The sequence below is a fragment of the Macaca nemestrina genome, chromosome 10, assembly GCF_043159975.1.
Source record: "Macaca nemestrina isolate mMacNem1 chromosome 10, mMacNem.hap1, whole genome shotgun sequence".
Lineage (NCBI taxonomy): Eukaryota > Metazoa > Chordata > Mammalia > Primates > Cercopithecidae > Macaca > Macaca nemestrina.
This window is the reverse complement of record NC_092134.1, coordinates 143,100,438-143,127,414: the sequence shown is the minus strand read 5'-3', so window position 1 is coordinate 143,127,414 and position 26,977 is coordinate 143,100,438. Positions and strand designations below refer to the sequence as shown.

General features: G+C 51.6%; 1 protein-coding gene across 15 annotated transcripts in view; it reads right to left on the bottom strand.

Annotated features, from left to right (window-relative positions):
- Positions 1-352: 352 nt before the first annotated feature.
- LOC105463805 (solute carrier family 6 member 13) overlaps positions 353-26,977 on the bottom strand; it is a 56,489-nt gene continuing 29,864 nt past the window's right edge. For 11 of the 15 annotated variants that reach the window (XM_071072387.1, XM_071072394.1, XM_071072386.1 and 8 more), the window contains 13 exons: positions 24,771-24,905; positions 23,709-23,849; positions 18,374-18,458; positions 17,341-17,473; positions 15,295-15,429; positions 7,613-7,716; positions 6,405-6,529; positions 4,121-4,233; positions 3,659-3,796; positions 2,797-2,899; positions 2,199-2,299; positions 1,109-1,279; positions 353-823 (listed from right to left, as the gene is read on the bottom strand). In XM_071072387.1, the coding sequence (XP_070928488.1) occupies positions 680-823; positions 1,109-1,279; positions 2,199-2,299; positions 2,797-2,899; positions 3,659-3,796; positions 4,121-4,233; positions 6,405-6,529; positions 7,613-7,716; positions 15,295-15,429; positions 17,341-17,473; positions 18,374-18,458; positions 23,709-23,849; positions 24,771-24,905 (1,628 nt within the window). In that variant the 3' untranslated portion in view covers positions 353-679. Of the gene's footprint in view, positions 824-1,108; positions 1,280-1,961; positions 2,053-2,198; positions 2,300-2,796; positions 2,900-3,658; positions 3,797-4,120; positions 4,234-6,404; positions 6,530-7,612; positions 7,717-15,294; positions 15,430-17,340; positions 17,474-18,373; positions 18,459-23,708; positions 23,861-24,770; positions 24,906-26,977 lie in introns of those variants that run through there. The other 4 variants (XM_071072392.1, XM_071072398.1, XM_071072399.1 and 1 more) reach the window with 3 other exon arrangements.

The window sequence follows — 26,977 nt, the reverse complement described above, 5'->3', positions numbered from 1 at the left end:
TGGGGAGGAGGAAGCTGCCACCAGCCTTCGCCGTTCCTTTGGCTAGGACTCGGGTCTCCTTCATGCGTCCCTCAATTTCCTTTCTTATTCCACAGCGCAAAGGAGGAGGAAGGAAGCTGAGGACGTGTGGAGAGAGGCGGGGCAGCCCCCTCTGGTCCAGATGCCTGATGATGGAGGCCCTCAGCCTGGCCCCACCACCAGCTCCCCATCACCGTGCTGAGTGGGCCCCAGGGAGAACTCAGTGGGGGAGGCTATGATGGGGAGGGGCAAGGTCCTAAAGTCACAACTGTAGCATGGGGAAGGGTCAAGGCAGCCAGGCAGAGGGGCAGAAATCAGACAGAACCACTAGCAGTCAGCGGGAAGAATGTGGATTTAATGGAATGAAGGGTGAGGGGGCCCGAAGCCAGCAACAGTCTCGCCCCATCCACCAGCCCCCACCCAGCTTCCCAAGGGTCTCAGAGGGCCACTCTTGGCACTGGCCTTGCACATCTGTTCAGCAACTCCCGAGCTGAAAAGTCGGAGTGGGAGGCCTCCAGCTCGGCAGGTGGATTCCAAAACACCCCTTTTGTCTTATCTACTCCAGGTGCGGGGCAGGGAAGCACATGCGGCTGCTTCTGCCCTGTCCCCTCTGCAGCCATCCCCACGGCCAGGCTCACAGGCACCATCCCAGGGCCTGCCCCTAACAGTGAGACTCTAGCTCTGTGAGTCTGAGCAGCGAGGTCCTGGGGGTGGCGGGAGCCGAGGGTCCTGCTGGGTTCCGCTGGGGCAGGTCCTCGGCTGGGCACATGAGCTGACGGATTCTCTGCAGGGAGCGCGGAGGCGGCTGTCAGGGGGCAGAGTGGGGGCAGGTCTGCCAGCTTCCCTCATCACCAACATCTGCCTGCCTCCCCACACACACACCTGCCCTCCTGTCATCACAGCTCCTGTCTGGGAGTCACCCTGTCTCTTCCTGAGACTTCTCAGCAGCCCCTCTGTCGCTCCCTGACACCCAGGCTAGGCCCGCGGGCCCCTCCGTACAACTGTGTGTACCCCGGCTGGCCATCCACCTGCCAGCACCTGCGAAGCCTCCCAGCTCCCCGGGCTGCTTTCTTGCCCACAAAGGCTCTACCTCTCTGAAGGGGCCCTTGAGGGTGCCAAGTCTGTAGAGGCTCCAGGCAGGAATGCAGACCATGGAGGAGAGAGCCAGGAGCCAGCCCAGGGCATCGCCCCACCACGGGTACGTGTATTTCTTGTTGTAGGTCAGTGGAGTGTACTTGATCAGGGAGAAGAGGAAGGTGGCCTGGGGGGGAACGGAAGAGAAAGGGGTTGGGGGCGGGGCCTGTGCCCTCAGCTCCCCCACCCCCAGCAGCCTGGAAGAAATCATCCTCCGAGCCTGAATTCCTTTTAGGCTCTTCTGGGCCAATTGGCCTCCAATCTTCTCCATCCACACTCTGCCCGAAACCCACACCCCCAGCAGTAGACTCTGCCACGCCAGGGCCCCTGTGCCCCTGGGCACCTCTACGTGCAGCTGACTCCCAGTTAGGACATGATCGTGTGCCCACTGCGTGCTGTGAGGTATTTCCCTCCCCTCCTGCATCGTGAGTTTGGGGTATGAGTGCATCGAGGGTAGAGGCCATGCCTCGTTCTCCCGCTGCCCCTCAGTTTTATCCTGCACACAGTGGGGGCCTGGGAACGGCTGACACAAAGAGATATGACCAAAGTTCTCTGCAACTTTCTAGCTCGGGCCAGTGGCTTAACCACCTCTTCAACCTCAGCTTCATCTGTAACACCAGTGTAACAGCAGCACTTCCTTTATGGGGCTCTTGTGAAGATGAAATGAGTTAATACGTGTTCAAGCACCTCGGGCCCAGCACCCAGTCAGTGCCCTGTACTGGCCGCTTTTACCATTGCTGTGGTGATTAGAATATTATGAGCCGTCCAGTGCACCCGGGTTCAGTCCTGGCCTGTGACGTTAGACTCACACTGTGGTGTTGGTCAAACCGTCTGACAGCTCTGGACCTCAGTTTATCCTTCTGTGACATGGAAAGGAAGAATCTATCTTGCTGTAGTTTTCTAGAATCCAAAAGCAGGATGAGTGAAAGCCTAAGATGATTTTCAGTTCCTAGGGAGAAGTCCATGGCAGGGCTAACGGCTTCTCTACCCTGCTAGCCACCGTCTCTCCCTCCCTTCATCTGACTGTATCCCTGAAATGAGCTTACTGTGCACACAGCTGGCGTGAGGAACAGCCAACAGTATTTGATAAGAGGCCACGGCCTGTACCCAATCATGTCTTCGATGTTGTCGTAGAAACGTCTGGCTCCTACCATGCAGAAAAGAAGAAGGAAGCAGGAGAGTCATTCTTCGGCACCCAGAACATCAGGAGGGGGCCACAAACAGACCAGAACGGGCGGGGACCCATGAAGAGACGGCATCACAGCTGTCTGTTCAAATCGCTGCTGGGAGAAAGCTCTTGCCTGGCTCTCACAGGCAGAAACAGCAGCAAGCAGGCCTTGGCCTGGGGACGGGCAGTTACTTCCTGGTTATCGAGGTTGTCAAAAGCTGAAAATGTTTGGACAGGGCGGGATACGGGCCCACCTGAGGTGGTCTAGGTACAGCTATAACCAAGACTGTGGGCAAGGCAGCGTCCGGGGGTCCTTCCAAAGGCAGCAATTTAGGATTTGCCCGATTTTTGAGGTTGGGTAGGGAGGCGCCCCAGGAAAAGGTAAGTGTGAGCAGTGGATGCCTGTTTCGTGTCTAAGGGCCCCGAGATCCTTAGACAAGAGGAGGATGCGGGGACCTAGGGGAGGAGTCACTCACCGTAAACCCAAGCCACACAGAGGGACTCAAAGATGGCCACGAACAGGAGACACATGCCACTGGCGGCGTAGTAGTCGAAGAGCTGGAACACATACATTCCGCCCTGCACGGGAGGAGAGAGCTGTAAAAAGAACTTCATCCAGTGGGAACAGACAAATTCCCTCCTACGCCCTTGAGCGTCACACGGTGGAGGCACCGAGCAGAGCTGGTGAGGATCACAGGAGACGGATCACAAAAGAGAAGTCATTTGTAAGGCGTAAAGCACGAGGCAGATATGAGACGCTAATTATTTTTATTATTGTTTTGAGACAGAAGATAGATGAAATAAGACAGCGATTGTTAGAGTATGTCTGAGAACACTTAGGGACTGGCCCTGAAGCCCAAGACATAGCGTGTCCTCTCTGGGGAAAGGATTAGGATAAGGGCTGTCATTGATATTGTCAAGCTGACAAGCTGCGTCTCCCTCCTTCTCCCTCGAGACGGCACACGGAACGCTCCCCAGCCCCAGGGCTCCCTTTCTCGCTTTGAAGTTTGTACACAGAACTCGGTTCAGCTGCCTGGGAAATCACCAGATCTTGCTGGAGAGGCAGCTCCTCCCAATCCAACGCTCCACATACCTCTTCACTTACTGGGGAGCCAAATGGCTCCTCACCCATCCCTGGAGGTGGGTGGTCTGTGCCCAAAGGCCAGAGGAGGGACCTGCCTACTTTGTCCTTCCTGGGATGGGGAAAAGAGGGAGTCCTAGTGTCCGGAAGCCCGGAAGACCTGCCCTGACCCGAAGCCAGGGCATCTGCCTCACTGACAGGTAGCAGCTGTCACTCGGCTCCTCCTCCCCGTCGTCCCCCGCCTCCCCGGCCCTCACCTCCGTGAGCATGACCAGCCCTACAAGGAAGGAGACGACGGATACTCCAAGGATAAGGACTTCCCGCCGGTTCTTCTTGCGGAACACGCGAGGGTACATGTCCACCAGCGCTGTCACCAGGCTTTCTACACACACAAACTGGATGAGAGGGCAAAGGGATTGCAGGCAAGGAGAGCTCCCGAGATGCCCTGTCCCTGAGCGCTGGCTTCTCGCTCCCAGGATCAGCCCTGCCAGCCTCACTCTCTCAGGTCCCCAGAGCCATTGTCCTTGCCTGGTGAGGTCAGGACTCACCCTCAAGCTCCCCTGCGCCCCCAAAAGGGCATCCTCGTCTGACATTCACCCAGCCCCCAGCTAGTTTACGGGCCCTCGGGGCATACAGTTCAACCACATGCCCGCTGCTCCTCCTCCCAGCACACACCCCCCCACTCATCTCTCAGCCCCTGAGTGGCTGCCTCTTGATACCTGACTATCCAGTCCCAGGAGAACGACCATGAAGAAGAAACAGCAGGCCCAGAGAGGAGAGAAGGGCAGCATCACCACGGCCCGCGGGTAAGCAATGAAAGCCAGGCCAGGGCCTACGACAAGGAGCAGAGGAACACGGGCCAGTGCCTGGGCCAGCTCCAGGCCGTGTGTGACCCATGGCTTCCCAGTGTGGGACCATGGAATACCAGGAGCTAGAGGAAACTTCACCCCAAAGTTACTATCGCCACCACCATCCTCACCCGGGAGAAGCCACCCCAACCTCCACCCGTTTCTCGGATTTCCAAGGTACCTCTCACTGCATTCTCATTGGCAAGAACAAAATTTAGAGATGGTAGGTGTAAAGGGCTGTGGGCCTAAAAGGACTCCAGATCTCCAGATCTATTGTACAGACCTGAGGTTTAAAGCCTAGAATGAGCTCAGAAGCCAGCAGGCCATAGACATGTGTGAAGCAGACCCGGTGCAAAACACAAGGAGGTGGCAGGGCCTGGTGAGAAGCGGAGCGATCAGGCCCCAGCTGCTAGCGATGATTTCTTGTATTTGTAAGGAATGTAGATGGTACCAAAGAAAATTGCCCCAAGGCCAGGTTTGGCCTGGGGCCTCCAGTTTACCACCTCTGTGCCTGGAGCCCTTTCTGTCACCCTACGACGACGCTGGCACCGATTGCAGAGTGCTGCTGACCCACATCCTCACGGTTCGTGAACGCTTCTCTCAACTGACTCGTGTGGCAGGAAAAAATGCACATAACAGAGCCTGGGTCTCCCCATGGGAAGTTCCTCTGAAAAGTGAAGGGCATCACTGTGACCTTGGAGGTCTTTTGCTTCTGCCCGTCCCAGCTCCCACACTGGTGAGGTGGGGATTGTGCAGGGCCTGCCCCACAGGTTTCCGTTGCATGGTACAAGCAGAGCGCCTCGCCCAGCACCTGGCATACAGTCCACACTTAGAAAGTGAGACATGGGCCAGGCACGGTGGCTCATGCCTATAATCCCAGCAGTTTGGGAGGTTGGGGTGGGTGAATCACTTGAGGCCAGGGGGTCAAGACCAGCCTGGCCAACATGGTGAAAACCCGTCTCTACTAAAAATACAAAAATTAGCCGGGCATGGTGGCACATGCCTGTAATCTCAGCTACTCAGGAAGCTGAGGCACGAGAATCACTTCAGCCTGAGAAGCGGAGGTTGCAGTGAGCCAAGATCATGTCACCACACTCCAGCCTGGGTGACAGAGCAAGACTCCCTCTCAAAAAGTTAAAAAAAAAAAAAAAAAAAAGCGAGAGAGACTATCCTTAATGAGAATCCCAGACCTCCCCTGCCCAGGGCTTGGCATCCTGTGTGGCCCAGGCGTGCTTCTGAATGCCATGGTAAAAAATCATCTTGTGCCAGGCGCAGTGGCTCAAGCCTGTAATCCCAGCACTTTGGGAGGCCGAGACGGGAGGATCACGAGGTCAGGAGATCGAGACCATCCTGGCTAACACGGTGAAACCCCGTCTCTACTAAAAAACACAAAAAACTGGCCAGGCGAGGTGGCGGGCGCCTGTAGTCCCAGCTACTCGGGAGGCTGAGGCAGCAGAATGGCGGGAACCCGGGAGGCGGAGCTTGCAGTGAACCGAGATCGCTCCACTGCACTCCAGCCTCGGCGACAGAGCGAGACTCCGTCTCAAAAAAAAAAAATCATCTTGTTACAGGGCAAAAGTAGGTGAGCAAGAGCAACATTTTACGGCTTATTCAGATCAGAGCCTGGGCCTTGATGTTCTTTGAAAGCAGCAACAACAGCACTGCATGGCGGAAAGGCAGTCACTCACAAACGGGGGAAGCTCTATACGCTGATAGAAACTTCCCCTTGAGATTCCTTTTAAAATGAACAAAATGAGACAAGGTACAGAACAGTGGATATAGTGTGTTATCATTTGGTTTTTTAAGAAGGAGGCAAGAAATAGAAATAGTAATATGTATCACATGTATATGTCTGTATATATATTTTTTCTCATATATGTCTAAACTATTTCTGGAAGGATAAACACGAAGCAGATAACATTGGCTGCCTCCAGGGTAATGAACTGGAAGCCAAGGATGGGAAGAAAAATGTTCACTACATGCCTCCTCTTTGAAGCTGGAATTACTTCTCCCCCAAGCCATCCCGGAATGCATCCACTGAATGGTGGCCGTAGCTCACCCCGAGTGGAGGCGACACGCAGAAACGTCTCTCGACCCTCGCTGCCAGAGGTCTGAGCCAGGCTCCCCGCCTCCGGGCCGCCCCAGAAACACTCACCTGACTCGGCCACCTCAGAAATGGGCACCCCCTGCTCCTGGGACATGAAGCCCAGGATGGAGAAGATGGCGAAGCCGGCCACAAAGCTGGTGCCGCTGTTGAGGAAGCAGAGGGCGAGGCAGTCCCTGTGGGGCAGGGGTGAGGAGAGGGCGGAATGGCAGGATCAGAACAGGGCTGTGAACTCTCCCGCTTCCTGTCTGGGAGCACAGCCCCTCCTGACGGACACTGTCCTGGCCCCTTCACGGAAGCCGGAGCAGGGCTACCTGGCAGAATTCAGAGGACCACGCATAGCATGGGCTCTCCTCCAACACTCCCTGGCCCCCCCAGCCCAGGCATGGAATAAATCAAGGTAGTCCTGAAAGAATGAGGCTCCAGGGAAGTAAAACATGAATCTAGATGTGTCAAACTGCCACACAGCCGCCCCTCTCTGCCATCCTGGTCCACTCCTCGTGGGACACTACCACTCGGCCACGATCCCATTTGGCATGCCAACACAGGCATAGAGACGTGGTGGTCCCAAACAAGAAGTAACCCTTAGTCACCTAAATTCAATGTTGAGATGCACAAGAATGATTTCATTTCAGCTATGCTTCAGCTGGTATTAAAATTGGCTTAAATTTTCTGAGCACAAACCAGGTAGGCAAGGAGAGAACAACGGGGACAGGACGTGAAGTGAGGGAGATGGTGTGAAAAATGGGTAAGGATTCAAAGTTTTGGGGGCAGAGTTACCAAGCAGGCAAGACTGGGGTGCAATGCATGACATTGCTAATCACAGTAGGACCTCACTTATCATCGATACATTCTTGCAAATTGCAACTTTATGCAAAACAACCTATAATGAAACCAGTTTTTTTTTTCTCATCAAAGTTATAAGGAAACGACATTATTCAAAGACCTGTTGTGCTTCTCAGGCTTGCTTACTTAGCACTCCTGAGCCCACCAACCTCTACATCAGCCAGGAGGCCAGATCCTCCTGCTGTGGTCCCCCAGCCAATCACAACTATCCCACCCTTTCAGATGCAATTCTCTGTCCACCTTGCAGTTGGCTCCTTGCAGCTCCTGGTAGCCCTGGGGTGTTGGATATGGAAGTGTAGACAGGGGGGCAGATCCAGGAGCTGATACACCCTCTGACTCACCCTCGTCTAGCGTGGCTGGAGGGACAGTAGAGAGATGCAGGTGTGTGGCTCAGGCCCCACGCCCCCAATCACCTGTAGCAGTTGTTGTGGTACTTGTTGTAGCTGCCCAGGGCTGTCAGGCACCCCAGACAGATGGCGAAGGAGAAGAAGATCTGGGTGCCCGCATCCATCCACACCTACAAAGGGAAAGGGCAAGAAAGGTGAACTCCCAGGAAAGCCGGGCCATTCAAGCCATGGAAGGACATAGGCACGTGGCTGAGCCAGACACTGGCTAGGGATGGTGAGAAACCTGTTCTCAGCCAACACTGGCATCCTGCGACCTCTGTCACCCCAGTGGGCTCTACTCCCTGGGCTCCTGGATGAAGTTTCTTGGGCACTACTAGGATAGGACAGGCATTAAGCATTCAAAGAAAACGAAAAGACTAAAAGACCCGTGGTGGAAGTGTGTAGGAGGGCGGGACAGGGCTCTAGAACAAAGTTAGGTCTCCTGTCAAGGTTTGGATCCTAGGTTCTGCCCCCACTTTCTCCTGTGACCAGTGTGGAGGAATCCAGGCACAGGGTCTCCGGAACACTCTCCCTAACATCAGGGCTACCACCAGTACGTAGCTTTGCCCCTCACATCTCAGCCACCTCCGTCTGCAGACAAGGAGAGTAATTCTCGGCCCGCAAAAAGGCAAAAGGACGAACAGAAACACCTCTGAAAAGGGCTTTGTAGTGCTTGGGAGGGGAAAAATCACAGTCCAGCTAAACATAGAGTTGGCTGTTATTGTTATTATCTCAGCTGGCTCGCCCAGCCTGTGCATGTTGTGATTTAGATCTAACAGCTAGAATAACATCCCAGACAGAAAGAACATCAAGGCAACAGGACCGAGTGACCCCGCAGATCTGCAGGACCCTCCCCAGGCGCTCCTGCCCCGGCGACGTGCGCACAGCCAGGGAGCACCCCGCTATGGACGCAGACATCCAAGCAGGTGTTCCTCACATGTCTGTGTTCCTAACGGAAAGGGTACCGGATGACCCGTCTGTGTCTTTTGCTCAGCCTCATTCCGGTACCCCCAAGCAGGCCCCTACTTTCCACAAAACCCTCTATTGCTTTCATCACTCCCTTCCGCTAATATCAGGCCTCCAATTCCTCAGTCCCTTCCTGGTCTTTGCCTGCCTGCCTAGGCATGGTCACCACCCTCAGCCCCTACCCCTTGCTCCCTCCTTTCACGCTCACCCCTACCAAAGCGGCCACATTCCTCAGCAGTGTAGGGGCCCGAGGGATCCATCAGCAGGCTGACCGCCTCAGAATCACGCCGATTCCTCAGTCAGCATTCCCAGTCGAGACGCTAAATCCCTAGGCCTGAAGGAGAACCCAGAACTCGTATCCTTTTCAGAGCTTCCTGGGTGATCCTAATGGTCACCAGGTATGGGATGCCCCTATCGGGGTGCACCCAGGGCACCCATCCTCTTATCATGTTTCCATTCTGCAGGGCCAGGGACAGAGTAGGGAAGACGGTAGGGGGAAGGGGAGAATGTCTCCAGCCTCCCATTCTTGAGTTCACTGGGAATCCCGTCCTGAGATGGTCTGTGAGGCAGGAGGCGCCACCAGGAACAAGGGGTCAGCAGCAAGAAGCACAGAGGAGGATTTGGAGGGGCTGGAGCCAGTGAGGAAATCACACAGAGAAGGAAGTGGTAGGAATGAAATGCTAGAGAAGGAAACGGTGGGAATGCTAGAGAAGGAAACAAACCCTGAGGACAGGCAAGAGGAGTGCTTGCAAATTTCAGCGTCTCGCTTCTCCCAGTTAAAAAAAAAAAGTTTCGGTGTGATGCCACACCAGTTTTGAGGAGATGCCTTGGCCAGTCTGTTTCCTCCTTTGAGATGTTCCAAATCCTTTTCTCTTCTAAAACTCTACCACACAGATCGTGCACAGATAGTCATCTCAGGAAAACTCACTGACTTTGGCATGAAAGTCATTTGGTTCTATCTTATTCCTGCTTCACCGGCTACGTTATTGGCAGCTTCAAGAGCAGGACCTTCTGGCGAAAGGCCCTGAGCTTATAGAGAAAGCGTTTCCCCAGGGTGAGAGGTGGAGGGGCTCAGGACCAATGCGTGTCTCCTGGGTACTGCCCCTTCATGAGGTCAGGCACCTCCTCCCACAAAGGTCATTCAGGATGTGGCTCAGGAGCCTGGAGGCCTCACGCCTTGGACGTTTGCTCCCGGGCCTGACAGTGCACTGGGTGCAGACCGGGCCATGAGTTCCCAAGGAAGCACACTGTAGCTGCCCACACACAGGCAGAGGCACAAGCCTGAGATGGGCAGCTTTGTGAACTTGTGCTTGGGAAGGAATAATAAGAGAAATCGTGACTTGGCCATTCACCTCGCCTCGGCAGGGGTGGGAGGTCAGAGTGGGGTCATGTGGAGACTGAGTTGGGGGAGACATTAATGAGAACCAAGGAAAATGCAGCAGGAGGGCTGGAAACCCAGAGCACAAGGGTCAATGCACTCTTTGACCAAAGCCTTTGACTACAGCCCCCTCGCTGGGAGCTTGGCAAGCCGCAGCTCCCCACACAGCTGCTGCCCGACAAGCCTGCTGGGATGGGGAAAAGAACAGGGTCAGAAGCAGGGCTGAGGGACACGCAGAGCAAGCTGTTCCATTCCCACCACAGGCGCCCACCCCCTGCCCACGCCAGGAGCTCTGGTTTCTGGAAGAAAGCTCTGACATGTCTTTGGCTAGGGCAGAAGGCTGACCGAGGGAAAAACAAGTGTGAAAAATTCTTGGTGGAACGCAGGTAAAAAGAGGTCTTGGGGGGAAAGAGGAGGAGAGAGGATCTGGGAGAAATGTTTTCAGCCTCAAGTCCAACCCCCAGAATTATCCATCTCTCTCTACTGTTTTTAGGAAGGCAATGTGGTGTGACGGAAAAGCACGGGCTCTGAAGTTACGTTAATCTGGGCTCAATTCCTGACTTTATTAATTGCTGGCTGTGTGACCTTAGGCAACTCACTTAACCTCCCTGAACCTCCCTTTTCTCATGAGGAAAATGGGTATAATAACAAATAAAATAATGTATGTGAAATGCCTAACACATAAATAAATATTCGTTTCCTATCTCACCTTCTAGAATGATAAAAAGCAGCTCTTAAAACTCTCAAATAGGGGCCAGGCGCGGTGGCTCACGCCTGTAATCCCAGCACTTTGGGAGGCCGAGGCGGGCGGATCACAAGGTCAGGAGATCGAGACCACGGTGAAACCCCGTCTCTACTAAAAATACAAAAAATTAGCCGGGCGCGGTTGTGGGCGCCTGTAGTCCCAGCTACTCGGGAGGCTGAGGCAGGAGAATGGCGGGAACCCGGGAGGCGGAGCTTGCAGTGAGCCGAGATCGCGCCACTGCACTCCAGCCTGGGCGACAGAGCGAGACTCCATCTCAAAAAAAAAAAAAAAAAAAAACTCTCAAATAATTCATATTCTTTGGAAATATCGATCACGGTGAATAAGACAGTAGTCTTTGAAAAACTACTTGAGATCAGCCCAAGCTCCCCCGCGTGCTAGTTTTGTGATTCTGGGCAAGTTTCTTGGGTTCCCTAAGCTTCTGTTTCTCCCTCTGTAAGATGAGGCTGGCCCCACACTCACAGGGTTGGACTGTGTCAAGCACTCGGCAAAGGGCCTGGCAAATAAGGAGGACGCAATAAGGTTAGCTTTGGCCACTGTTTACTGCTATTATTTTAAAAAGCAACTCATCTTTCATTGGTAATGAGGTGGCATAGATTGGATTTCAATGCTAAAATAAAGACTAGTTCTAATCGGTGATTTCAACTTCCTCCCTAAACAAACCTTTCCTTAGACTTGCTTCACGTAGGGATTTAAAAGGTTCCAGGAGGGCTCTTTGGTGCCCTCCTCCCGTCCCCCGCCTTTGGCAATCTCCTAAAGTGCAGCAGAACGGGCACAGGGCCAGGACCCAGGAAAGAAACGAGTGGCCTGAACAAAGCGCAGGGCTCCAGCAGAGCCCTGGGTCTCCAGTGGCCACTCTCCAGGGGGACGAGACAAGGCCTGGGAACACCGGGAAAGGCAGCAACCTGCCCCCCACACAGCAAGCCTGGCAGGAAAAGGGGAGCAAACAAGAGGGGAGCACGGCGTGGTCTCTGCCTGGCCCCCAAGCACCAGCCTCAGTGCTTGGCAGAGAGATCCGCCTTTGGTCTGTGTCGTGGAGAAGAAATTTTGCACCTTTCTCGAGTGCCAGGCAAATGCCAGTGAGAATAATCACACTTCCCGGGGAGTGCCAACGAGATTCAATTAGGGCTCTGGCAGAGCCCCCACACCCCGCAGGTGCTGCTGTGTTCACTGACAACAAAGGCCCAGCTTCAGCATGAGACTTGGACCAGGCAGAGAAGGCGGCCGCTCAGGACCCGTCCTGGCACTTGGCCCAGCCCCCTCCCCACCGCCCCAAAGCACTTGGAAGACAGACGCTGCCTGCACGGCCCAAAGCTGGCTGGAATGGAAAGAACGGTATCCCGGACCACAGGCTGAAAGAGGTCTTTGTCCCTGCAGTCACCCAGACAGAGACTTAGGGCCTCATTAATGCTCAGAACTTGAAAGCCACCCGGTCCACCTTCTTTATGTTTTCTGGAAGCTATTATGTACCAAACATGTCACCGGAACAGATTCGGCACGTAGTAGATACTCGTAGTAGATTCATTCAGGTTTTTTCTGATAAGCTGTGAGAGAAACAAAGGTGAGCAGCCAGGGACCTCGTCTCCAAGAGGGGACCATAAAGTGCACGGCATTTGTCACCCTTCGGACCCAGTCCCAGCTGCAGGTATGAGGGTGAAAATATGCTTGAAGCTCTCTAGGCCTTAACGTCCTAATCTATAAAATGGGGTTGCCTGGTTGACCTGCTGTGAGCGTTTGCTGAAATAAGGCATGTAAGCCTCTGAACGATGTCAGGGACAGAGGAAGCACGCCCTAGTAGTTAGCTGTAAATAGCTGATCAGGACAAAGCCGTGAATCTGTTGTGGAAATACTGAGCCCCTCTGTCCTTCCTCCCTGCCTGTCACCTTTCCTGGTCCTGCCTGCATCCTCTCTGGCCTACCTGCGGACAAAGGTGGTCAGTGATCTTCGCAGCTTAGCCACTGGTTCTCAACTCTGCCGCTCCAGAACCACCGTGGCTTTCTCGTGTGCGGGGAGTCCAAGCCAAACTCTTCACCCGGCCTTCAAAGCCTCCCCTCCTCTCAGCCTCCCCCACAACTCCTGCTCGCCGCCTACTGTCCACCACAGCCCTTTGGTTCTAGGTAAGTCAAAGGACTTATGATTCACAAAACAAAGATATCCTTTGCCTGGTAATTGCCATAATTACTGGCTGCACAAACTTAGGCCACGGTGGGCTCATCTTACAATGAGGAACATGCACTGGGGTCCTAGAAGGATCCCAGTTGTGCTTCGACAGTTTGGCTCCAAAGTCTGACTGCAGCCCTAGTACCCTGCGTGGACACGCGGCAGTAGCAATCTTATCTCTGCGCTGTCTGAGAAATGGGAGAAGGGAAAGATAAGCCTCTATCCCACCAGAGGGTTATTGAGAAACACTCAGGACCAGGGCTACTCGACTCTGCAGGGAGGTTTCTGAAGAGCAGTGGTCTGGCTGCTTCCGGAAGCCACAGCGTCCCAGTAGAGCTCAGGATGAAAGAATCAAAACCGGGCCGCAGCGGCCAGGAGACGGAGAACGGCGTGGCTTCCGGATCGCCTGACGTTCCGCACCAGGGGGAGCTGTTGCCCCTGTGTGCACGGAGCTCCCAGCCTCGGTGTGCCTGTCCCCTTTCTCTTGCTCCCTGTCAGCAACGTCGTGAATATGCTGGTGCCCGACTATTTTAAAACGTTTGGAGCCATCCCAGTGTCTTCTATGTGCTGGGAGCCACTCGCCCTTATGTCTCCTTGGGGCTTCTTTCACAGACACAGAGAGATCCTCCAGCAACAAGAGGAGGGTCTCCAGGTTGCACACTCACTCCCCCAGCAGGGTGGCCTCTGCGCCCAGGAGGCAGAGGCAGGGCATAACCGCGTAACATTTCAGGGCCTCTGGGGCAGAGATTACCCACGCTCCCCTCCGGCCCTCAACACCTCCTAGCTTTGCCAGCTTTCAACTGGCTGCCAAAGAGGGGAAGGTAAGAGACCTGTCAGAGGCAGGGGCGGCCCATTCCAGGTCTTGCTTTTCAACCCCCTTCAGGCAGCAGGCAACACCAGCTCTCCCTACCCAGACGGTGAAAAAGCTGTAGCAGAGGGAGTGCAGACCATGAAGGCAGGGTGGGGAGGAGACCCGGAGTCTCTGGACATCTGACAGGGAAACTTAACACTAGCCCAGCTGGCTGAGGGCAGGGCCAGGGAGCTGAGACCTAGACGTGGGTCACATGGGCAGAGGGAGGGAACCAGGAGGCAGATTGAGGGGTAAGAATTAAAGAGGAAGCTCAGTAGGAGACAAGCCCCTAAGAGATAAATGTATGAAGTGGGTGGGGAGAGGATGGGAGAAGGATACCCGAGTAAGGACTGTGAGTGACACTTGCGGCCCTTGAGAAATATTACTAGAAATATTACCCTAGTAATATTTGCCTGGGTTCCCTGGCAGCTGTGAACCCAAGAAGGGACAGTGTCCAACACCTTATGACCACAAACAGCTGCTAACACGTCAGAGGCATTTGAACCAGAGCGACTCCAGCTTGAACAGGGGCTGGGTGAAATAAAGCTGAGATCTACTGGGCTGCGATCCTAGGAGGTGAGGCATTCTCAGTCACGGGATGAGACAGGAGGTCGTCACGTCCCCAGACACAGGTCGTAAAGACCATGCTGATAAAACAGGTTTCAGTAAAGAAGGACAGCCAAAACCCGCGAAAACCAAGATGGCGACAGAAGTGACCTCTGGTCTTCCTCACCACTCTTTACATGCAAATTAGTATGCGTTAGCATGCCTGAAAGACCCTCCCACCAGTGCCATGACAGTTTACAAATGCGAAGGGAGTTAACCTCTATGGTCTGAAATCGGGGGAGAACCTTCAGTTTTGGGAATTGCCCACACCTTTCTGGAAAACTGATGAATAACCCACCCCTTGTTTAGCATATAATCGAGAAATAACCATAAAAACGGGCAACCAGTAGCCCTGGGGCATCCTACCTATGGAGCAGCCATTCTTTATTCCTTTATTTTATTTTATTTTATTTTATTTTATTTTATTTTAGAGACAGAGTCTCACTCTGTTGGCCAGGCTGGAGTGCAGTGGTGCCATCTCAGCTCACTGCAACATTCGCCTCCCGGGTTCAAGTGATTCTCCTGCCTCAGCCTCCCGAGTAGCTGGCATTACAGGCTCCCACCACCACGCCCGGCTAATTTTTGTATTTTTTAGTAGAGGGGGAGGTTTCACTATGTTGGCCAGGCTGGTCTTGAACTCCTAACATCAAATGATCCACCCACCTCGGCCTCCCAAAGTGCTGAGATTACAGGCATGAGCCAGCGCACCTGGCCTCCTTTACTTTCCTAATAAGCTTGCTTTTGCTTTATTCTACTCCCCCCAAATTCTTTCTTGTGCAAGGTCCAAGAACCCTCTCTTGGGGTCTGGATTGGGACCCCTTTCCAGCAACAAACAGATATCTAGAGAAGGAAGGGTGCACCCCTGTTGCCACTGTGGACATCCTAGGGTAGTGCTAGGTGCAGGGGTTCCCTGCCAGAGTGCAGGGAAAGCCTGGAGCTCAGGTGCCCTGGGAGTCATGTGAGGGCTCCTGTCTGTGGTTTCTTACCTGGGGATCCCACAGACGCGTGAGGTTTGGGTACAGGTAAAACTGAATTCCTTGGGCTGCCCCAGGCAACGTCACCCCTCGAATTAACAGGACCACCAGCATGAGGTAAGGAAATGTGGCCGTGAAGTACACCACCTAGTCATGGGCAAATGAGAGACAAGGAGCTTGTGAGTGAGGAAGTGGCAGGGGCAGGAGGCAGGGGCAGGAGCTCCTCAGAAAAGGTCAAGGGAGTGTTCCTCCTGCTCCCAGCTCGCCCGCAGCTGTTTAGTTCTGTTGCGGGAAGTCAGGGACCCCCCGAATGGAGGGACCGGCTGGGAGCCACGGCAGAGGAACATAAATTGTGAAGATTTCATGGACATTTATCAGTTTCCAAATAATACTTTTATAATTTCTTATGCCTGTTTTTACTTTAATCTCTTAATCCTGTGGTCTTTGTAAGCTGAGGATGTACATCACCTCAGGACCACTGTGATAAATTTGTTAACTGTACAAATTGATTGTAAAACACGTGTGTTTGAACAATATGAAATCAGTGCACCTTGAAAAAGAACAGAATAACAGCGATTTTTGAGGAACAAGGGAAGACAACCATAAGGTCTGACTGCCTGTGGAGTCGGGCAAAAAGAGCCATAGTTTTCTTCTTGCAGAGAGCCTGTAAGTGGACGTGCAAGTAGGAGAGATATCACTAAATTCTTTTTCTAGCAAGGAATATAATATTAATACCCTGGGAAAGGAATGCATTCCTCGGGGGAGGTCTATAAACGGCTGCTCTGGGATTGTCTGCCTTATGCAGTTGAGATAAGGACTGAGATATGCCCTGGTCTCCTGCAGTACGCTCAGGCTTACTAGGGTGGGGGAAAACTCCGCCCTGGTAAATTTGTGGTCAGACCGGTTCTCTGCTCTCGAACCCTGTTTTCTGTTGTTTAAGATGTTTATCAAGACAATACATGCACCACTGAACATAGACCCTTATCAGTAGTTCTGCTTCTGCCCTTTGCCCTGTGATCTTTGTTGGACCCTTATTAGTAGCTCTACTTTTGCCCCTTGTCCTGTTCCCTCAAAAGCATGTGATCTTTGTTAGACCCTTATTAGTGGTTCTGCTTTTTGCCCTTTGAAGCATGTGATCTTTGTTACCTACTCCCTGTTCTTACACCCCCTCCCCTTTTGAAACCCTTAATAAAAACTTGCTGGTTTTGAGGCTCAGGTGGGCATCACGGTCCTACTGATATGTGATGTCGCCCCCGGCAGCCCAGCTATAAAATTCCTCTCTTTGTACTGTCTCTCTTTATTTCTCAGTTGGCTGACACTTATGGAAAATAGAAAGAACCTACATTGAAATACTAGGGGCCGGTTCCCTGATATAGTTCCATCTCCCCTATCCCTTGAGCCACAGCCTCCCCTCTTCCCTTCCTCCCTCCAGCTAAAAGCTCCCGCCTCCCCTGACACATATTCAATAAATATTTGTTGAGTGACTGAATGACATTTGGCATTCTCCCAACAAGTGTGCTTGGCATTCATGGCAAGGATTGTCAGATATGAAAAGATTTGTGACACATGACCCCTGTCCTCACATAGCTTAGCACAACCAGGCAGCCAGATTAGGAGAGGCCCCCAGGGCAAGAGTTTGGAAGAATTCAGAATGCCCTCTTTGCTCCAGGGCAAAGAGTCCCCCGGAATTCTTGAGTGGGTTAAGAGTCATTTTGAGATGAAGTGTCTTCATGGAATTCTTTTTCCAAAGAACTGTTGTATGAATTAGGGAATCATGACTCGTGTTCAATTTGCAATGTGCCCACACATCATCAATTCCAAGATCAGATTACCCTGGAGGTGTCCTTCCTGTCCTTCTTGCTCTCTTCCAGTCCCAAAATCCAGAAGCACGTGAATCCAGGAGAGGCACAGAAGCAAGGACGGAAGCTGCATCAAATCCTTGCTGGGTCATTGCCTCCCATCCTCGACGGGGCCACAGCTTCGAGAACTCCTGGGTGACAGCCCCTAGTGAAGACAGGGAGTCCGGGGATGGGAGGGGCAGGAGCTCCCCACACGAACCTTGCCTGTGGACTTGACCCCCTTCCAGATGCAGAAGTAGCAGATGACCCAGGCCAGCAGGAGGCACAGAGCCAGCTCCCAGCGCAGGGCCCCCAGGTGCTGGATCCCATCAGAGATCTTCAAGACCCGCCGCCTGGGGAAAGAAGGGTTGAACCTGGCTTACTTTTTCTGCCAGCCTCAGTTTTGTGGCCCCATTCCTGGGACAGTGGAGCCAAGCTGTGCCTCCCGGCTCTTGTCCAAAGGCTTCTCTGCTCTCTTCACATGAGGACATCCTTAGCCCAGAGCTGGAGGTGGACATAAAAGTGGAGAATGGAGACTGCAGAGCTGGAGGCGGACATAAAGGTGGAGAACGGAGACTGCAGAGCTGGAGGTGGACATAAAGGTGGAGAACGGAGACTGCAGAGCTGGAGGTGGAAATAAAGGTGGAGAACGGAGACTGCAGAGCTGGAGGTGGACATAAAGGTGGAGAAAGGAGACTGCAGAGCTGGAGGTGGACATAAAGGTGGAGAATGGAGACTGCAGAGCTGGAGGTGGACATAAAGGTAGAGAACGGAGACTGCAGAAAGGTGGAGAATGGAGACTGTCCCAGGTAAGTTTGCTCCAAGTGCTTTCTCCCCAGCCAGGGGAAGGAGGTGCAGGCACCTATGTTCCCAACCAAGGTTTTAGGACTTTTTGACAGCAGGACTCTTGCCCTGGGTGAATATCAGTACTGGGGGGAGGGGTGGGTCACAGTCCACACACTTGTAGCCACAGGGAGGAGGAAGTGCGGAGTGAGAGCACATATGCACACACATTCTCTGACGAGGGGCAGGGGTGCTGGCAAGGAAGGCCAGGCACAGCCCAAGGAGAACTGCAAGAGTCTTATCTCTGAAACGAGTCCTGCAATAACCACAAACACGGGCACCACAGAAAAAAGCCACTTAGTGGAAATTCTTCCCTTGCTGTCTATTGAGAGTGACCTTGGTGTGACCTCCTCCCCATACCCTTCTTCTGAACACATGGCCCACACTGGGTGGGGAAGGGTCTCACTTACTCCCAGAACTCGATGACGGGAGAGGTGGCGTTCTCAGAGGTGCCATTCAGGGAGCCGTTGGTCTTCTGGAACTCCACACAGTGTTCTAGCCATGGGTCACGAGGAGGGAAAAAAGAGAAAAATCACCAGCCAGCATATGACACAACTAGAGAGCGGGATGAAATTCTAGGAGAATGGGAAGGAAGGTGTTTGGCAGAAGCCAGGCTAAGGTTATCTGCACAAAACATCCTCCCACACACGGTAACCTCAACAAACGCAGCTGACTCTCTACTGCACACTTGGACATGTGGGTACATAGATGCTTGGGTATATATTCTCCTTAAGCATGATCAGATGGCAACAGGAAAGATGCTCTCCAGACCAGCTGCTTCAAAGCACACTAACATTTCTAGGTAGGCACGCTGTGCAAAGTCACCACCTTTGAGGAATAATAAGAACGGTTTCTGGGGAAGTGACGTGTCAGAATGACCAAGAGCACAGGCTGGAAGGCTCTGGCCTGAATGCTGACCCCCCGGGTATGAACTGTGCATCTGGGCGTAAGTTATAACTCAGTTCTCTGTGTTTGGCTTCCCTCGTCTCTAAAATGCAGATAGTGAGATCCATTACGTAGGATTGATAAGAAATTAAATGAAAACATGGATGTAGAGTGCTCAATAAATGGTCTCATTATTTGTATGTGACTTTGGAGTTTTACAAAGAGTATTGACTTTTTTATGTTTGATAAATACAATAATCCTAATCCTGGGAAATATTAAAACAGATACTGTTTTCCCCATTGTGCCCATGAAGACAGTGGATCGTCTTATAAATGGCCTGTATCTGCTCATGAATGAGCAAGCGTAGGCTGGAACCCAGGTCAGCAAGTTGTCTGGGTTCCACCTTCAAAATACCTAGACGGATCCTTCTTGTCACCTCTACTACCACCACCCTGGTAGAGGGTAGGCACCATCCGCTCCCGGCTCCTACTTGGCCTTCAGTTTTCACCCTTGCTCCCCTCGTGAAATCTCCATTTTGTTAAACCTTAGATCACTCTATGTCACACCCTAGGCCAAGGCCTCCAATCGGTTTCCCATCCCACTCAAAGGAAGAAGCTGCAACCCCTTTAGTTGCCTTCAAGGCCCTACTGGATCCATTCCCGCACCGTTCCCTCAGCCACCTGCCCTCCCACAACCACCCTGTTCCCTGCGCACACGGGGCGTGTTAGGTGCCGCCTCAGCTCCTTCCTCCTAGAGTTCTTGTCCCCCAGCTCAATGCCTCGTTCCCCTCCTCCTTGAGACCAGTGCTGAAGGGGCATCTCAGTAAGGCCGTTCCTGACCATGCCACTGAAAATTGCAACCCCACCCATAAAACTCACAGTCTCTGTCTTATTTTCCTCCATAGCCCGTCTTCTAACATGACATGTCCTGCTGCTTTCTAACCGGACACGTCTCACCCACTTGTTTTGTTTACGTCTCTACCTCCCGGACACGTCTCACCCACTTGTTTTGTTTACGTCTCTACCTCCCGGACACGTCTCGTCCACTTGTTTTGTTTACGTCTCTACCTCCCGGACACGTCTCGTCCACTTGTTTTGTTTACGTCTCTACCTCCCGGACACGTCTCGTCCACTTGTTTTGTTTACGTCTCTACCTCCCGGACACGTCTCGTCCACTTGTTTTGTTTACGTCTCTACCTCCCGGACACGTCTCATCCACTTGTTTTGTTTACGTCTCTACCTCCCGCCGCTAGAATGAGGGTGGCCAGGAGGATGAGGTCTTTGTTTTTGTTTATTACCATATTCCCAGTGCTCAGAACAGAGCCTGGTATCATATGGCAGGAGCTCAACACATATCTGTTGGGTGGTTGAAGGCCAGCTGGGAGCTCTGTCCACTAAACCATTCACTTCCTTGACACCGCAGCACACCCAGAAAAGCATTATTTCATCTTGGCAGGACGGCGTGTCTTGTGCTGTTCAAATGCTGGGCTCTGAGTAAAACCAGGCTCACCGGGAGAGATGTCAACAATGTCAAAAAATAACACTCAGGTATTCAATTTGCCTCAGAATTGTCCCAGAGACCGCCAGTCGATCCAAAGGAAGATAGGCCTAACGATGCCCTGAAGCAAACGCTCTAGGCCACCAAAAATTGACAAAATCGTTTTAAGAGGGACTCCACTGAGATCTGGATAAAATCTTTACTCTCTGACAAGCTGGTTGTCAAGGCTGGTTTCAGTACACAAAGATATTTTTAAAAATAAAATAAAAACGAAGAAAAGAAATATATACATAAAGCTAAAGAATTACAATAAAACAGATTTTTTTTTGGAGACCAAGTCTCTCTCTGCTACCCAGGCTGGAGCGCAGTGGCACAGTCTCGGCTCACTGCAACCTCCACCTCCCAGGCTCAAGCGATCCTCCTGTCTCAGCCTCCCACGTAGCGAGGGCCATGGGTGTGTGCCACCACCCCGGCACAATTTGTGTATTTTTAGTAGAGATGGGGTTTCAGCATCTTGCCCAGGCTGGTCTCGAACCCCTGAGCTGAAGGGATCCGCTGGCTTCAGCCTCCTAAAGTGCTGGGATTACAGGCGTGAGCCACTGCCCCCAGACTAATTATAATAAAACAGATCTTCAAACCTCGATTCATTCAGTCAATAGTTTTGAGTGCTTATGATAGAGCCAGCACCGTGCTAGGCACAGGAGCTGTGGAGATAAAGACACCTTTTCTGCTCTCACGATCTGATGACTAGTGGGAAAATCAAGTCAACAAGCAGAAGAAAAGTGAGGGAAGTGCAGCAGTAGGGCCGGGGCCAGTGCAGGTGCCACCAGACACATTTAAGAAGAGCCTCGGCCGGGCGCGGTGGCTCAAGCCTGTAATCCCAGCACTTTGGGAGGCCGAGACAGGCGGATCACGAGGTCAGGAGATCGAGACCATCCTGGCTAACACGGTGAAACCCCGTCTCTACTAAAAAAATACAAAAAACTAGCCGGGCGAGGTGGCGGGCGCCTGTAGTCCCAGCTACTCGGGAGGCTGAGGCAGGAGAATGGCGTGAACCCGGGAGGCGGAGCTTGCAGTGAGCTGAGATCCGGCCATTGCACTCCAGCCTGGGCAACAAAGCGAGACTCCGTCTCAAAAAAAAAAAAAAAAAAAAAAAAAAAAAAAAGAAGAGCCTCATGCGGTCTTGGGGTATCAGAGGAGGTACCCCCAAGGTTTACTTTCCCTTTGAAAAATCAGCGTGGAATGGAGGTGGTGGTAGTGATGCACAAAGGCGTGCCTGGAAGGGGAGCAGCAAGTACAAGGCGAGGGAGGTAACGGTGAGGTGGTGACATAGACAGGAGTCAGGTCATGAAGGGATAAAGAATATCATGCTAACCACGCAAAATGCTTTTCCGGGTAAGTAAAGGATTCAAACTCCAGTTCAGAATTGAGTAACTTATCTGAGCAAGAAAGAATTGAGCCAGGTGCAGTGGCTCACACCTGCAATCCCAGCACTTTGGGAGGCTTAGGCAGGGTATCACAAGGTCAGGAGTTCAAGACCAGCCTGACCAAAATGGTGAAACCCCATCTCTACTAAAAATACAAAAAATTAGCTGGGCGTGGTGGTGGGCACCTGTAGTCCCAGCTACTCGGGAGGCTGAAGCAGAGAACTGCTTAAACCCGGGAGGTGGAGCTTGCAGTGAGCCGAGATCGCACCACTGCACTCCAGCCTGGGCGACAGAGCAAGACTCCATCTCGAACAAACAAAAAGATAAAAAAGAAAGAAAGAGTTAATCACGGCTAGCTCACTTCAAAGGGGTAGGGCCTCGCTGACTGGCACTGGAAGATACTTGGACAAGGAGAGAGGGATGTGCCAAGAATCCAAGCTGAAGAGTGTCCCCTGTGCTCTCCAGCCATGCTGTCCACTGGGGCAGCACGAGCCACCTGTGGCTGTTTAAGTTAACATTCAATGCACATGTCAAAGTTCTGTTCCTCCGACCACTTGCCACATTTCAGATGCTCAATAACCACATGTAGGAGTCACGCCAAACCTACACTGGTTCACTGCGACTGCCCAGAAAAGGTAAATCAGTAGATAACCACATGTAGCTGGTATTAATAGCTACCGTATTGGACAGTGCAAAGAACATTTTCATCATTACAGACAGTTCTTTTGGACAGCATTGCTCTAGATATTTTTGTTGTTGTTGTTACTTTTTTTTTTTTTTTTTTTTTTGAGACAGTCTCGCTCTGTCGCCCAGGCTGGAGTGCAGTGGCCGGATCTCAGCTCACTGCAAGCTCCGCCTCCCGGGTTCACGCCATTCTCCTGCCTCAGCCTCCCGAGTAGCTGGGACCACAGGCACCCGCCACTGCGCCTGGCTAGTTTTTTGTATTTTTAGTAGAGACGGGGTTTCACGTGTTAGCCAGGATGGCCTTGATCTCCTGACCTCGTGATCCTCCTGCCTTGGCCTCCCAAAGTGCTGGGATTACAGGCGTGAGCCACCGCGCCCAGCCTGTTGTCGTTACTTTCTACACATTAGAGTCAGTAGTTCTATTACCACGGGTGGCTCAGGTAGTCTTACAAGCACAGGAGAAATTACAGATATGCAGCACACAGCAACATTTCAGTCAACAGCGGATCACCTATATGACAGTGTTCCCATGTGATTATAAAATACTGCATCTTCACTGTACCTTTTCTAGGTTTCACTATGTTTAGATACACAAACACCTACCACTGTGCTACACATGCCTACAGTGTTCAGTACAGTATTACAGCACGCAGCCCAGGTGTGTGATGGGCTGTGCCATGTAGGGGTGTGTGTGTGCACTCTGTGATGTTCATACAGGACAAAATGCCAACAGTGCATTTCTCAGAGTGTACCCCTGTCATTCAGTGACACACGACTGCAATTGCTATTATAAATCACAGCAGACCCTTGAACAACATGGATCCGAACTGTGCGGGTCCACTTGTATGCGGATTTTCTCCCGCCTCTGCCACCCCGACAAGCAAGTCCGGATGAATTGCAAGTTTGAAAGACCCAAAATGTATCAGAAAGAAGATATGAGAAACAAATGAAGGAACAAGACACGTATCCATATATCAAACTAACTATATTCCAAGTTGATTTAAGTAAATGGCTAAACAACATAAAAGTGGTCAGTTCTCATTGAAGATGTTAATTTTTTCTTTAAAAAGTTCCTGACATTTTGCCTGTGAGGCTGGTGAATTGTCGATCTTATTCTTGACATAAGCTCTCCATGATCTGCTTGGGTGATTTCTGGTGTGTCCGTGTTAAGCTGGGATACAGGGACAATCCCACTTCCGGTGAACGTGGCAGAACGGGAGGAGGAAGCAGAACCTCGGGAGATGACCGTACCTGTGTTCCACTCATGGTGGCAGCCGCCCCAGGGCAGGTCGATGGTGAAGCTGCTGAAGAGGTAGAACAGGGCCCAGGCCAACACAATGATGTAGTAGACGTTGAGGAGGATGACGATCATCTGGGAGGCGTAGCCAATGCCTGCGGGGAAACTGCAGAATTGGGCTAGGAAAGGTGGACGGTGGTGGCATGCACCTGTCATCTCAGCTATGCGGGACGCTGAGGTGAGAGGATTATCTGAGGCTGGGAGTTCAATTTATCATTGAGCAAAACTGCTATTTTTGTAACTCTCTGTCAATCTATAATTATTTCAAAATAAAAACTTAAAGAAAATCCTATATATGGAGAAATAATGAAATTAAATACTGTAAATTTTAAATACTTGTGTCAAGATAGAATTTTTTTTTTTTTTAAGAGGCAGAGTTTCGCTCTTGTCACCCAGGCTGGAGTGCAGTGGTGCAATCTCAGCTCACTGCAACCTCCGCCTCCCAGGTTCAAGAGATTCTCCTGCCTCAGCCTCCTGAGTAGCTAGGATTACAGGTGCCCACCACCACACCCAGCTAATTTTTTGTATTTTTTGTATTTTTGTATTTTAATTTCACCATGTTGGCCGGGCTGGTCTCAAACTCCTGACCTCAGGTGATCCACCCGCCTCGGCCTCCCAAAGTGCTGGGATTACAGGCATGAGCCACCATGCCCAGCCAAGATAGAACTATTAATGAAATAATTTTTTCTCATTTAAAGTTCTCTTTTAAAATTTTTATAATTGATTTAAATATGTCTTAAAATACAACAACATAGCTATGTATTTAAAACATATAGCTAAAGTAGCTTTGCACTCTACTTACTTAACCTAAAACCTTAGCCCCATCCTTGCTGCTGTTTCTCGCCCATTCTCTGATGGATCAGCTGACTAGCTTAGCATGCAGCCCACAAACCAAGGGTTTAGCCTAGAGACTCGCAGTCTTAACCTCAGAACTGCTATTAATCACTCAAGTCATTCCAAATAAGGCTCATAACCATGAATGAAGATGCTTTGGAATCAGGTACAGAGCTACTCACCCTCAAAGATGGGGCAGATCTTCCTCCAGGCTGTAACGCCTCCCTGACTGGTGTACTGGCCTAGCGCTGTCTCCAGAAGGAAGACAGGAACGCCACAGGTAAAGAGGAAGACGAGGTAGGGGATGAAGAAGGCACCTGTGGTTAGAAAACAGGCTGTTCATTTCCTGGGTCTGTTCTCCTCCTGGTCTGCACTCAGCTCCTCCCATGACCAACCCATACTGCCAGTCAGAATCTCGGAGGTAGGGAACATGCTAAGCCGCAGGAGACAGCTGCCTAGATGTTTGGAACCACAGCAGAGATCAAGAGTCACTGTGTTACTACACAGTCTCTTGCCTTTTTTCACTGCAAAGTTTCAGTCTATACCTATTAAAGTTTGTTCCCAGGCCGGGCGCGGTGGCTCAAGCCTGTAATCCTAGCACTTTGGGAGGCCGAGACGGGTGGATCACGAGGTCAGGAGATCGAGACCATCCTGGCTAACACGGTGAAACCCCGTCTCTACTAAAAAATACAAAAAACTAGCCGGGCGAGGTGGCGGGCGCCTGTAGTCCCAGCTACTCGGGAGGCTGAGGCTGGAGAATGGCATGAACCCGGGAGGCGGAGCTTGCAGTGAGCCGAGATCCGGCCACTGCACTTCAGCCTGGGTGACAGAGCGAGACTCCGTCTCAAAAAAAAAAAAAAAAAAAAATTAAAGTTTGTTTCCCACACTGAACAATTACTGCCTAACACATAACTTTTGGCAATAACAAGGAGCTTATTAAAAAACAGATGTCTAGGAGCATTGGCAAAGCCCACAGTCTATAATTCTTTTCAAAGAAATCATTGCTCTTAATGTCAGGTAGTCTTTTAGTAGGCTGAAATCAGAAGCCCTTTCAGTCATTGTTGTGGTTTGAATGTATCCCCTAAAGTGTGTGTGTTGGAAACCTAATTCCCTCTGCAACAGTGTTGGGACGTGGAGCGTAATAAGATGTAAGTCATGAGGGCTCTGCCCTCATGAATGGATTAATGTTATTACTGTGAGAATGTGTTTGTTATAAAAGTGAGTTTGGGCCAGGCATGGTGGTTCACACCTGTAATCCCAGCACTTTGGGGGGCTGAGGTAGGAGGATCACTTGAGCCCAGGAGTTCAAGACCAGCCTGGGCAACATGGGAAAACTCTGTCTCTAAAAGAAATACAAAAAAATTATCTGGGCATGGCTGTGTGTGCCTGCAATCCCAGCTACTCGGGAGGCTGCGGTGGGAGGACTGATTAAACCTGGGAGTTCGAGGCTGCAGCGAGCTGTGAGTGTGCCACTGCCCTCCCTCCAGCTTGGGTGACAGAGCAAGACCCTGTCAAAGAAAAAAAAAAGGTTTATTTGGCTCTCTGTCTTTTGCATGAATATTCTCTTGCCTTTCTGCCTTCTGCCATGGGATGACACGAAAAAGAAGGCCCTCACCAGAGGTGGACTCCTGCCCTGGACTTCCCAACCTCCAAAACGATAAGAAATAAATATCTGTTCCTTATAAATGACCCATCTCAGGTGTTCTGTTGTAGCAACATGAAATGAACTAAGCTAGTAATCTGTCTCCTTCTGCTTCTATGAGCATTGGCGGAGACAAGACTACTGGTGCCAGATATACTGATATTTTCTCTACCGTGGACCTGTCATCTGCTGGCAAAGTGGACGGGAGAATTCATGGGACACAGAATACCAGAGAAGAGACAGCTGCACAGAGAGGAAAAGCTGCTTATCGGCAGAGGGTCCCCTCAAGCTTTCAACTGAGTACTAGTCAGTGCATACGTGTGAGAAAACTGAGGTGAGGGAAAGAACCATTCAAAATGATTAAAGGTAATGGTGCTCACATGCTGCCAGAGTAGATCATCTCAAGATTCACCAGGCATTAGGCAGAGTATGCAGAAGGACATTTCCTCAGTAATGGGGAATATTTATCCCTAGACTGAGCACACTTCTAGTCCTACCTAACAAATCTTAAAAGCAAGACGTAAAAAGAGCAAGTAACTTCACTGGTCCCAGAACAGAGCTCAAGAATATTTATAGAAATACGAAATTGGCCAGGCGCAGTGGCTCACGCCTGTAATCCTAGCACTTTGGGAGGCCAAGGCAGGCAGATCATGAGGTCAGGAGTTCAAGACCAGCCTGGCCAACACAGTGAAACCCTGTGTCTACTAAAAATACAAAAATTAGCCTGGCATAGTGGCTACTTGGGAG